This window comes from Uloborus diversus, chromosome 8 (assembly GCF_026930045.1).
Source record: "Uloborus diversus isolate 005 chromosome 8, Udiv.v.3.1, whole genome shotgun sequence".
NCBI classification, from domain to species: Eukaryota; Metazoa; Arthropoda; class Arachnida; order Araneae; family Uloboridae; genus Uloborus; species Uloborus diversus.
Window position 1 is genome coordinate 121123249 of NC_072738.1, and position 12090 is coordinate 121135338.

Sequence of the window (12090 nt, forward strand, 5' to 3'; positions counted from 1 at the left end):
TGATGTCCCATTTCTCAAAAACTATTGTTACAAGCCTGCTTTTACTTAAAATGACTCAGTTCTGGCAAAAATGTAGAAAATTAATTTTTATATGTGTACGAGGGAAAATCAAAAAATCTTTGAGCCAGTTGTTTTTTAGCCAAAATACGGCTGTGAATAAATACAAAGCAAACATATACATTCCCAACAGTGACAGTTCCTTGAACCGTACCAGCAGTATATGCTTTTTGCTTGGAAAAGCAGAGCTGCTATCAGTCATTTAAGATGACGGTTGTTCTTCAGACATACACAGCTTATGAGCAGCGAAGTGTTATTCATTTTGAACAGAGCAAGGAACAAAAGCTGATAGCAATACACAGGGAAATGCACCTACAGTTCAGACCTTGTCCTAGAGATTTTCACTCCACTGAAGAAGTTTCTGGCAGGATAAAGATTCACATATGACAAAGAAGGCAAGAACGCGGTCTGATGGTGCATGGTTGCCTGACAGCCGGAAGAGTTCTGACACAAGGGATCCCTAACTTAGTCCCGCAATGGGGCAAATGTCTGAACCAGGGTGGCAACTATGTGGAGAAATACTGTAAGTGACATAGTTTACTACGGATATTTGTAAATACCTGAAGGTACCTTTTTTTGGCAAATAAAAAATAGGCGCAAAGACTTTTTGATTTGCACTCGTACAAGAAATTTTTTAACTGCTAAAATATTCACAGCAATTAAGTAAATGACATAAAACACCATTTACTCTTGAACACAATAAAACACTAAGATGAAATCACAACTCAAACAGTACAGAGTCAATAAACAAACAACACAGACAAATGAATATTAGTCTAGTCTAGACTAGATTAACCGACTTTGAACAGCTTTTTAAATATAGCATTGAAAAAGCATTCTAGTAAATACTATTTGAGAATATTCTACTAAATTCTAAAAGTTACTGGGACTATCTTTTAGCTTCAAGTCATTTGTTAAGTTCAAAATACTAGAGTTACATGTTAGGTTTAATGTGCCGCAAAACCTGGAGACATTTGTCATCAAAAATAAGTTGCTAAAACTGATGACAACTTGGCAATACCTCCAAAATTTCTCGCCAAACTCATAGGTGTTATGTTCAAAAATGATGATAATAAAAGTAAATGACGCAAAGCAGGCAAAATCTACATCCATGTCAAGTTCCAAAAAGTAAGAAAATTTTGAGTGAAAATTAATGGAATAAATGCCAAATTTAGTACAATTAAAACAAATAAGGTACAGAAAAATAATTTGTAGCACTATCATGTCAACATAGTTTAAATTTTTCTGTCTGGTCAAGCTCCCAGAAAACTTAGAGTTCCAAATTTCACGAACATATCTCTTACAGTTATGGGATTGTTAAAGTTCAAAAAGTGTCACTTTTATCAAAAAAACTAAACCACTTTCAACTGACTTAGATACTTGAAATTTGGCATCAAGGTTGATTGATAATCAGGCAAATATAAAGGGAAAAAATCCAAAAAGTTAAAAATCACATTTTTTTACAAGAGCACCACATTTCCTGGCGCAATTTTAAAATACTGCACCAAACATCAAAACAAAGCACATATTTGCTTGTCAAGCACAACCAAAAGCAGTATGGTTTCAGTTTAAAATTAAAAGTTTAGTTTTTAAACAAAACAAACTCTTAAACAAGAATACAAGCTCTTATAAAGTTTAAAATTATCAGTCAAATAATTAATCTAAGCCATTAAAATGGAGTATAAGGTAAACACACCAGTAGTGGCCACTTCATGGTTTATACTTGAAAAATAGGGTTCCAGGTTTCTCAATAGATTCAAACACCTCCTGCACATTTGATGCACTTTTGAATCTATTGGGACACCTGGAATCCTTCTTTTTCAAATATAAACCTTGGAGCGGCTACTACTGAAGCACTGGCCGCTACTGGAGTGTTTACCTTACTCCTTTAATAAATATATGAAGTCATTTAAAAAAAATAAATAAAAGTTCCATGAGATGTAAAATTAAAACACCAGAAGAAAATCGCAACAGCAATTTCAGCAATGAAGATTTTTTTTTCCCTGATTCAGCATGGCCTACATCACTAGTGCAGCCGGAAATACCTTCTGGAGGGTTTTTTTTTTTTTAATGAAAAATACTTTCTGGAGGATTTTTTTTTAATCAAAAAAACCTTCTGAAGGTTTTTTGACCAAAACAGCCCTCTCATATGCATAAACTACTGTATTAGAATTTGCATTTATGTTAAAACCAATGGATCTGGGGGGTGTTTTCACCCCCAAAACCCCCTCTTTGCTGCGCCACTGGTCTACATTATGATAATTCTTCTGAAAATCATAGAAATTATGAGAAGTTTTAATAAAAGTCTTGGTAATTTTCCCACTTGTCACCAAATTATTTGACATTAAGGACAAAGAGCTAAAGTATTAGGGCCTTGCTGACAGTGGTTAAAAGATTATTGAATAAAATTTGATGTTATCGCCAAGACAAGAGTTATTAACATATCCCCAAAACAAACAAAGAGAAATCAATGCACTATAAATGCAGAGAAAAAATGCTGGTCACATATTTGTACAATCTATTCTATTTAAATATCTAAATAGGAACAGTAACTTGGATTTAACATTTCATAAATTAATGAAATCCTAAAGAAATATAAGTGTGAAAAAGGGGTCAAATTTTGTAGAAATGTTGATAGGGGTAATCGGTGTCACTGACAAAAGAGTTCAGATAACAGGTACCAAGGTTCATAGCACTTCCTTTAATCATAGGTGCAGGATTGTCCAATGTTCTTCAATTCATTTAAAAAACAATTTTTTACTTTTTTTGACAAAGGATTTTTAACTTGGCAAGTTACTTCATAACTTGAGGTGTCAAATGTTTTGAATTTATTGGCAGTTAAAACTCACCAAGTTAAAAACCCAAAACCAAAGGAAATGAAAATTATTTTCTAAATGAATGGAAGAACATTGGATCATCCTACACCTATGATTAAAGGAACTGCTATGAAACTTATCCGTTATATCTGAACTCTTTTGTCAGTGACAATTACTACCACAAATGTGATTTTTAACAAACTTGTCCTCTTTCTCACATTTATGTTTTGTAAGTTTTATTTTTACATGTTATGATTTTCATTTTAATCCATTAGAACTTTTGTGGAAAAGTGTATGAAAAATGAGATTCAAATTATAACAATGGAGGGAATAGGCACATGTCCTTTAGGAAAGAAGTTTGTCTTTTTATTTTTATGTTATTACATAAATCAACATTATAGGCATTTTAGACACTAACACTTAAAATTAATACAGAAAATGAAATGAATGGATCAGTATTCTACTGTACTGTCAAATATAACTTTTTAAAAGTAGTGATTAGAAACTATAAGGGCATTTTAAAATTTGCATAAATGCTGTGGATCAGGGGATCATTTAATGTTATTTCATATCCATTATAAAAAACCTATAACTATTTTACAGCTTAAAAATTCCTTTTTTTTTTTTTTCCTCCATTGATTGTTGCAAAAATTGATCTTAAAATTTAAATAAGTTCAGATGTGCCTTTACTTTTACGTTTTCTTTTTAATGAAAAGCTAGCTTTCTGATTTAACTATAAGAAATTATTCTTAATGCAAAATAGTTTCTTTATTTAGTAAGCATACAGCATGTCAGTACATAAACAAACTACCAACCCTCTGCTAATTTATAATATTCGACTTAATACTTAAAAATAAAGGTATCGTGTCTAAATTGAAATACATATTACATTGGAAAACAGAAAGAGCTATTAAAAAAAAAGAAAGAAATTAAGATCAATGAAAGTCAATAGTGAAATGTTTAAAATTCTCTTACCCAACATCTATATTTGCTGTACGCATCCTCTTCATCGTAAGTAATTAAGTATGATTTTAGATTTTCTTTCCAATATCCAATGCATTTCATTTTATAGTCAGGTTCACCTACACGAACATAGATATATTATAATGAAAAATTGAACAATTATATTGGAAACACAAGTACAACTCAACATATTTCAAAACAAATTAGAGGAGAAATAATACATTTTTGATGCAAAAATGTTTTATTTTATGAAGTAAAAGAAAAATTATTTTAGCTTTATTTAAAAATATAAATACTGCAACTTTGTTACAATAGGATTTTCAAAAAAGTCTCAAAAACATTGCTTCTGTATTTTGAAAATTACGAGAGAAAATAAAATGCCCAGCCAAAGTTATTGATAACCATAACCCAGGTAGCATTAACTCATCGGATTTTGCTCGGCCGATCATCGACTCCTCCTAAACTCATCGCGTAATGCACGCTGATATCGTTGCGATCAGAATCCGAGAACGGTTTTCGATGAGCTGTTTTTTATCGGAAAACTATATTGTTACGATCAAATTTTCCGATGAAAATTTGCCGAGCTGCATTTCATCGGAAAAAGAGATCGTAACGATCAAATTTTCCGATGAAAATTTGCCGAGCTGCATTTCATCGGAAAAAGATATCGTAACGATCAAATTTTCCGATGAAAATTTGTCGAGCTGCATTTCATCGGAAAAAGATATCGTAACGATCAAATTTTCCGATGAAAATTTTCCGAGCGAAATTTCATCGAAAAACGAAATCGTAACGATCAAGTTTTCCGATGAAAATATGCTAAGCTACATTTCATCGGAAAAAGAGATCTTAACGATCAAATTTTCCGATGAAAATTTGCCGAGCTACATTTCATCGGAAAAAGAGATCGTAACGATCAAATTTTCCGATGAAAATTTGCCGAGTTACATTTCATCTTAAAAAATTTTTTTTGGAAATCTTCCAACTGTTAAAATAGGATAAATTTTATTATTTGAATATCCGACTATTGATCAAACGTAAGGCTATACGGATCAACATTCAAGTTTGAGAATCGGAGGAAAAATGACTGAGACTTTGACTCCGAATCCGACTCCTGGATTTTGGAAGGGTTTACTTCAATTTGCTGCAAAATCAATTCAACTTTAACTCCACGATTCCAACGCCGATTACCTCACTGGAATTGCGAACAAAATGAGACTCCGACTCTTGCATGATTTCTCTCTATCTCCAAAACAATTCCACTCCTGACTCCCAAAATTACCGACTCCGACTCTTCACTAGCTGGCGCCATAAGTATATTCACTGAATAAAATTCTCACTTTCCGTTCAGAAATCTGTCATGGCCTTGCCACCCGATAGATGGCGCCACAAATGATTTTCCATTTAATACATTATTTTCCGCCATGGAGCGAGCATAACTTGTCTAGTGGTTAGCGTATGAATCTCGTATTCCAGAGGACTAGGGTTCGATTCCCGGCTAGAGCGATTAAAATTGAACTCATGAATCACGCTCATCAAAAGATGATAAATTAGAAGTTAATTAAACAAGTTATTAAAAAAATTAATATATATTAAGTAATTCCCAAATGACGTCATCCGAAAATACCCCTCCTGCAAGTTTTCTTCCCACTGTTATTTTTTTTCCCTCCTCGCTTGTCCCTATATCGTAGTTGTTACTACTTCTCATCGTATTTTCATCCTAAATTCATCGCCTCGGAACGACAGCACTGCTCGTATATTGCTCCAAATTTCATCGTATTTTCATCCAAAATTCATCGCCTCGGAACAGCACTGCTCGTATATTGCTCCAAATCTCATCGTATTTTTATCCAAAATTCATCGCCTCGGAACAGCACTGCTCGTATATTGCTCCAAATCTCATCGGTATAGGGAGCAAAATTCATCGGATTCCGATGATCGGATTCTACTATTGCCGATGAGACATATTGGAGCAATTTCCGATGAAAACTCATCGGAATCCGATCATCGGCCGATCATCGACCGATCAAAGTTTGATCGGATTTCGATGAACGGCCGATCATCGGCCGATGAGTTGATGCTACTCGGGAAGTTGTCAACCAAAAATGTATTAAATTTAATTATTGATGTAAAGATTTTTTTTTTTTTTTTTTGATATTTATTGAATTGATAATTGCAATTGATATAGTTTGTTTATTTTTCTGAATCACTTTTTAACTTTAAGAAAAACTAGTTATCAACAAAGGTTTTCTTTTTCTTTTCTTTTCTTTTTGGTGACTCAGATGTCTGAATAGCAAGAGGGTACAAATAAAATAAAAGCAATTAATATTAACTATACCCTAAAAAGTCTTAAACTAGGCACAAGACAAAAGAGAAAAATTGACTTGTTTCTGGCAATGAAAAGCTTTTAGTTAAGGAAATCAGTTGAGTGCTATACTCAACTGATTTCTTTAACAATTTCCTGCATTCATTGATCGCAAATACAGAAGGAGCAAATGTTTAAATACACATCACTGTTAAGAGGAATATCATCATCTCCATTTTAATACCAAACAAGCAGGTTTGCATACATGTTATTGCATCAGTAATGATAAGAGTTTTAAAACTTATCATACATAGAAGAAACAACTGCAGGAATACAAAATATAACTTACTATAAATATCAACTGGACGGCCAAAGTAATCTACAGATATACAGTACTCTGCATCCACATAGATAATTTTTTGATCAGCATCACAAACTGAAAAGTCAGATATTATGTCTTGACACTTGACATTTGGTCTGGGACTTGATGTTACACCTCCTCGTATTCTTGTTTCAAATAATATGTCACCTTTTTGCTCGAAACGAAATTTACCAGCAACTGGACATTTCATAGAAACTGGATTCTTTGCTAATGGAAATTTCAATTGCCAGTCAGAAATTATACGAACATGTATATACATTGAAAATATAAATTTCAGAATTTTGAAATAAATACAGTGAAATACCTTTAACACGAAAACGCTTGACATGAAAAATCGGTTTATGCAAACTGGTATAGCGATTCAGACTGTATACTGGGCGTTAAATATAAGTCTTTTAATATGAAATTTGTTTAACATAATTTTTTTTCGGTCCTTTCAGCATCGTGTTAAATGTTTTCCACTTTATACAATATAAAACAAGTAGTAAGAAACTGGTAACAAAACTAGTCATAATTTCTGGGCTAACAATTTTTGGTTAATGCTTAGATTTATTTATTTAATACAACAACAAGATTTTCTCAAAGGAAAACTTTAAAACAAATTGAAAAATCTACATTTTGGTGGGAAAATGAAGGAACACTGCTAATTTTATCAGCAAATTCAACACTTCAGAGCTCTTATTTTTATATTATAATCAGGGGAGTAGTGGGGCTGCAACGTGCCAATATGGTGTTCAATTTTCTACAAGGCAGAACACTGTCCCGAAATATTATGCCAAATTAAAAACCTTTTTTATTTTATTTGAAAAGCCTCATTTCTCTTCAAAACAGACAAATGTGACTCTAGCCTAGCCAAATCTGAATTTTACCCAAAATAGAGATTTAAAAAAAAATCTCTTCATACTATAGGTATAGCTATATTTTAAATTTCATCAGCCATCTCAACACATAAAAGAGGAAAGAATGAACAAAGCACAACAATATTGTTTTTTTTTTAAACTAGTCTTGTATTTGGTTAGAAAAACATTATCACTACAACACTCATCATAATTAACTTAAATTATTTCAGTTAAGTTTAAAAAGATTTATTATGTGGGAGTCAATTACTTTTTTTAATTCAAAAGTTTTATAAATGCACTTTAGTGCAGGTTTATTTGTTTCACATTTAAAGGTTCAAAAGCTGAAAGGCTACAGTTTTCTCTGTTAAAGCTCAATTAGCTTTAAGATTCAAAAGGCTATAGACAGCAGCCGATAAAGCTCATTCCGAGATTTATTCAATGCCGAACACCTTAGGGAAAAGAAGGAGTTCTAATGATGGTTCCTTCTTATCAGAATATCAAGTATAAGAAAACCAGGAACGCTTGATATAGGGCAATTAGATAAACTAGTTCACCTCTTTGTTTCTCAAAAAAAGAAAAAAATGCTGGAATTAGAACATTGCAGTACTTGATTATGAGATAAATGTGTGAGATAGGCTTCAATGTATATTCTACATGAAAACCAAAGTTGTCATAAAATTCGTAAATTAGCAAGAATAAGAACCATTTAATTTATTAAAATAAGAAACTTAGCAAAAATTAAATTCATTTTATACAATAATAAATAAAATTTTAGACTACTTTTTCAACAATTATGCATTAAAAATGTAAGTAAAGTAAATAAAGTTAAAAACTTTAATAAGATTATAAATTTCATTCATACCTATAAGCAAATCATATCTCCATTTTTCCTTATTAGGAAACATTGTCCAAGAACAAACAATTGAAAAGTCGTCAACAATCATAGACTTCCCTACAACAGAAGAAATATTTTTGTGAGAACTAAATGCAAGAGCTAAGTTTTTACACAGGGTTCAGCATAAACAACTTCACAATTAGAAGAGACACCAGAAATTAACAAGTAAATCAAAAAATTCTGAATACATTCCTGAAAAGTAGATTAAAAATTTTTTATGGGTTTTGAAACTATCAGGCAGATGGTTGCCACCATTGTCCACATATTGCTCAAGATGTTCCCCAAAGTTTTTTGCTACTCACCAAGTAAGCTTAGGCGAACTGGTATTAACCATGTCCAATCCCATCCTTAAATACCCTCAGGAGAATGAAGAAAGAGTTATCTGACTTAGTTTTTCTGAAAAGTAGATTAAAAATTTTTATTTATGGGCAATGATGGCAGATGGCTGCCATCATTGTCGACATATTGCTCAAGACGTTCCCAGAAGTTTTTTGCTGTTCACCAAGCAATCTTAGGCGAACTGGTATTAACCATGTCCAACCTCATCCTTAAAACCCTCAGGAGAATGAAGGTGTTAGAAAAACTCTCTTTACATATTATAAAGAATTTATGGGTACTTTGGGAAAGGTTCAGAAAACTCCATCAGAGACAAAATTTGAAATAGCAAAGTAAGCAGTGTCTACCATTATTTGTTTCTGCAAACTAAAATTAATGGAGGGTAATCAATCATACAAGCCCTACCCTACCCTACCTTTACCCATCGCATCCTGCACAATTATCCTTCTAAAAGTAGGAGATCTTGATGCTGTACATTAAGTAAACAAAAAACTTTTTAATCTATTTTCCAACACATGATTTTAGAGTAAAAGGTTATGAACAGTTAATACAATTAAGTAAAAAGTAAATTTCAAAAAACTCACCCTTTCTATATCTAATGATGTTATGATGGCGTGGGACGAAATCAAAACACATAAAATCTTTTTGGCTGAAAAATAAAAAACAAAAAATCTAAAATAAACACCTATGAAAACAACAAGAAAAATACAAACATATACAGTACCCGCCACTAATAAAATCACTGGATTATAAAAGCAGCCGCTTTTTAAAATCAAATCTGGAAAAACAGAATCATTGCAATACCAAAACATGTTAAAACCATCTTTTAATAAAATCACTATCGCCGTTTTATAAAATCAAACTTTTGGATCTCATCCGTAAAACTTTTTTTAAAGAAGCACCAAGTGAAGGAATCGGTTTCAGACGATAAAAAAATCTAAGAGTCAAATTTGCCTCTTCATTTTTAATATATGCCAGAAAAGCGCTTGATAAAGTACGATGCACTTTAGAACAAAGAGGAAAATATGTTGAACGTTACAAAACACTTTGTAAACTCTCAAACGATATTGAATCCTGGCTCTCCCAATTCTGTTAAGCAAACAACAATACACTACATTTTTAGATCCGTGTGCAAATAATTATTGAAAAAATGTACCTCATGTTTAGTTAATATGATAACTGTATTTTGAAATACTTAAAACAGAAATAAATGAAGTAATTCAATTCATTTTTAGAGTATTTAAGCTTCAAAACCTTTTATTTTTTTGAATGCCGGATAATAAAATCAGCCGCTTTGTAAAATCAAACTTCCCCGAACGAATATGATTTTAATAAACGGCGGGCACTGTATACAGCTGCAAACATAGATTAAATAAACTTGTGAATAATATAATTATTTTTACTGGCTTGCTAAGACAAGCTACTTTGGGTGGGGGGAGGTTAGCAGCCAGTCAAGAAAAACAAAAGAAAAAATAATTAATACTGCATCCTCTCCAAAACAAACCTTCATTTATGAAGTAGTATAGTTTTGTAATATTGATATTATGAATGTTGACATCAGTCCTATAAACTAGAGTTGGAGATTACCAAAGTCTAAGCTAAAACAAGATTTTCACTGTAATCCAAAAACAATGTTGAAATTTAGATTAAAACCTATTTTGTAAAAAATTATAAAGCAAAATTTTACATAGTTGTTGAAGAGTATTAAGTCATTGATCCCAGGTATTTAAGGGGAAGAATACATAATATTATTAAGTTAACTATTGGTTGAGCATTACAAAGACAAATGTTTCTGTAACTGAAGGCAGCTTCTAGAAAGAATTAAACTCACCATCCATTTATACCCATTCTAGCCAAGACAAAACGAGAGTCTCGACGTTCATGACATACATACACTTGCTCTTTCTCTCTGCCCTGATCTGGCTTCCAACGTTCAACTATGTGAGTTGAATTTATCATAACTTCAGCATCAAAATTTGCAGTATTGATCCATACACCAGTAAAATTGTCATGAAACTTACAGCGTGGTGGGACATATTCAGCTTTGACTAGAAAAGGATGGGAAATAAATTAGAACTTTGAGACATAAATATGTTAAAAGTAAGATTAAATAAAATATGGTGAATACTTTACCAGGAGTTAAATGTAGCCTCTCAGGTCCACCTTGGGCAGTTTTTAATGTATTGCATTCTGCAGTAATGGAAACAGAAATAAAGAAGTCATCATCCCGATTTGCAAGCTGAAAAAATAAACAAATAAGCATTATGTTTACACATGGAATTAAAAATTTGTACACAATCAAAAGAGTTATTTATTTTATTTTATTAGCTTCATTTCAGTAAAAATACAAGTTTTGCATTGGGACTAATAGTTTTGCATCAGGTAAAAACAATTTTGGAATGGCATCATCAGTTTTGCTGCAAATCAATTCAATTTTACAGCAGTAATATTATTTTAAAGAAAAGTTTACAGGGAAACTGCAGACCACTAACATTGACGAGAAAATGAAAGCTTCCTTTCAAAATTAAATTACTGTAATAAATTTTATGCAATCAAAACTAAAAATGAAAGTACATTTATGAATATATTTACATGTAGTAGGATTTTCCTTTGCACTGCTGCAAAAAAGAAAGCCATGCTATATAATATGCAACAAGATTTTTATTTCCTTCATACAAACTACAAACTGCTTTAAAAGCATTTTGCTTAAATTAAGTATTTTAACACAGTAGGCAAGTTGGTACATTAAATAAAAAAAATCCTATTGAAAACGTTTTAAACTCAGGATTTCTTTTACTTATTAGCTCCCCCAACCGGAACAATAACAATAAATAAAACTCTCCAACAATTATTTTCTCTCACCAAAGTAATCAGTGCAAATGATCCTGAATGTATTTGGGGGGGGGACTCTGTTTATTGCCTTTCAACTCTTTTTTTATTTTGAAGAGGACTGCCTTCTTTGAAAGGCTGTTCCTCTTCAAAATGCCAGTTAACACAACGCTATTACTACATTGTACTACACCTGAAAGCTCTCCCATGTATTTTTGTATCTATATAGCAGATTATTTTAATTGGATGCATGAAATTAACTGGGACACATTGAATTTAGCTTTCAACGTCCCTTCTTTTTTCCTGCATACAATATTTTGCTCTCAGAAAAAAATATCGAATTCAGTAAAAATACTGAAAAATCATATACCTGATTTAAGTAAAACTCAAATTATACATTACATTGCATCACATAATCTAAAAAAAGTATTTTTAACAACAGAAACGAACAATTACTTACAAAGCATCTATAAGCCTCTTCAATTCTTGACTCTCTAGCATTTAATACAGCCCAAAAATGGTTCTTCCCAATGTACCAGTCTCCTAAACACTTATATTGGACTTCTGCAAAAAAACAAACATACAAATTAAATAATTTTAGGAAACAAATCTGCCAATATCACATCATTTATTACGCCCGCAATACTTTTTTCAGAAACTAAAACAGT

At 31.8% G+C, this 12090-nt stretch overlaps 1 protein-coding gene across 1 annotated transcript in view; it reads right to left on the reverse strand.

The window, feature by feature from the left end:
- LOC129228296 (uncharacterized) overlaps positions 1 to 12090 on the reverse strand; it is a 35762-nt gene that overhangs the window by 6140 nt on the left and 17532 nt on the right. The window contains exons 6-12 of the mRNA XM_054862974.1: positions 11883 to 11986; positions 10727 to 10832; positions 10425 to 10641; positions 9178 to 9242; positions 8225 to 8314; positions 6491 to 6730; positions 3849 to 3955 (exon numbers count right to left, since the gene is read on the reverse strand). Of these exons, the coding sequence (XP_054718949.1) occupies positions 3849 to 3955; positions 6491 to 6730; positions 8225 to 8314; positions 9178 to 9242; positions 10425 to 10641; positions 10727 to 10832; positions 11883 to 11986 (929 nt within the window). The remainder of the gene's footprint in view (positions 1 to 3848; positions 3956 to 6490; positions 6731 to 8224; positions 8315 to 9177; positions 9243 to 10424; positions 10642 to 10726; positions 10833 to 11882; positions 11987 to 12090) is intronic.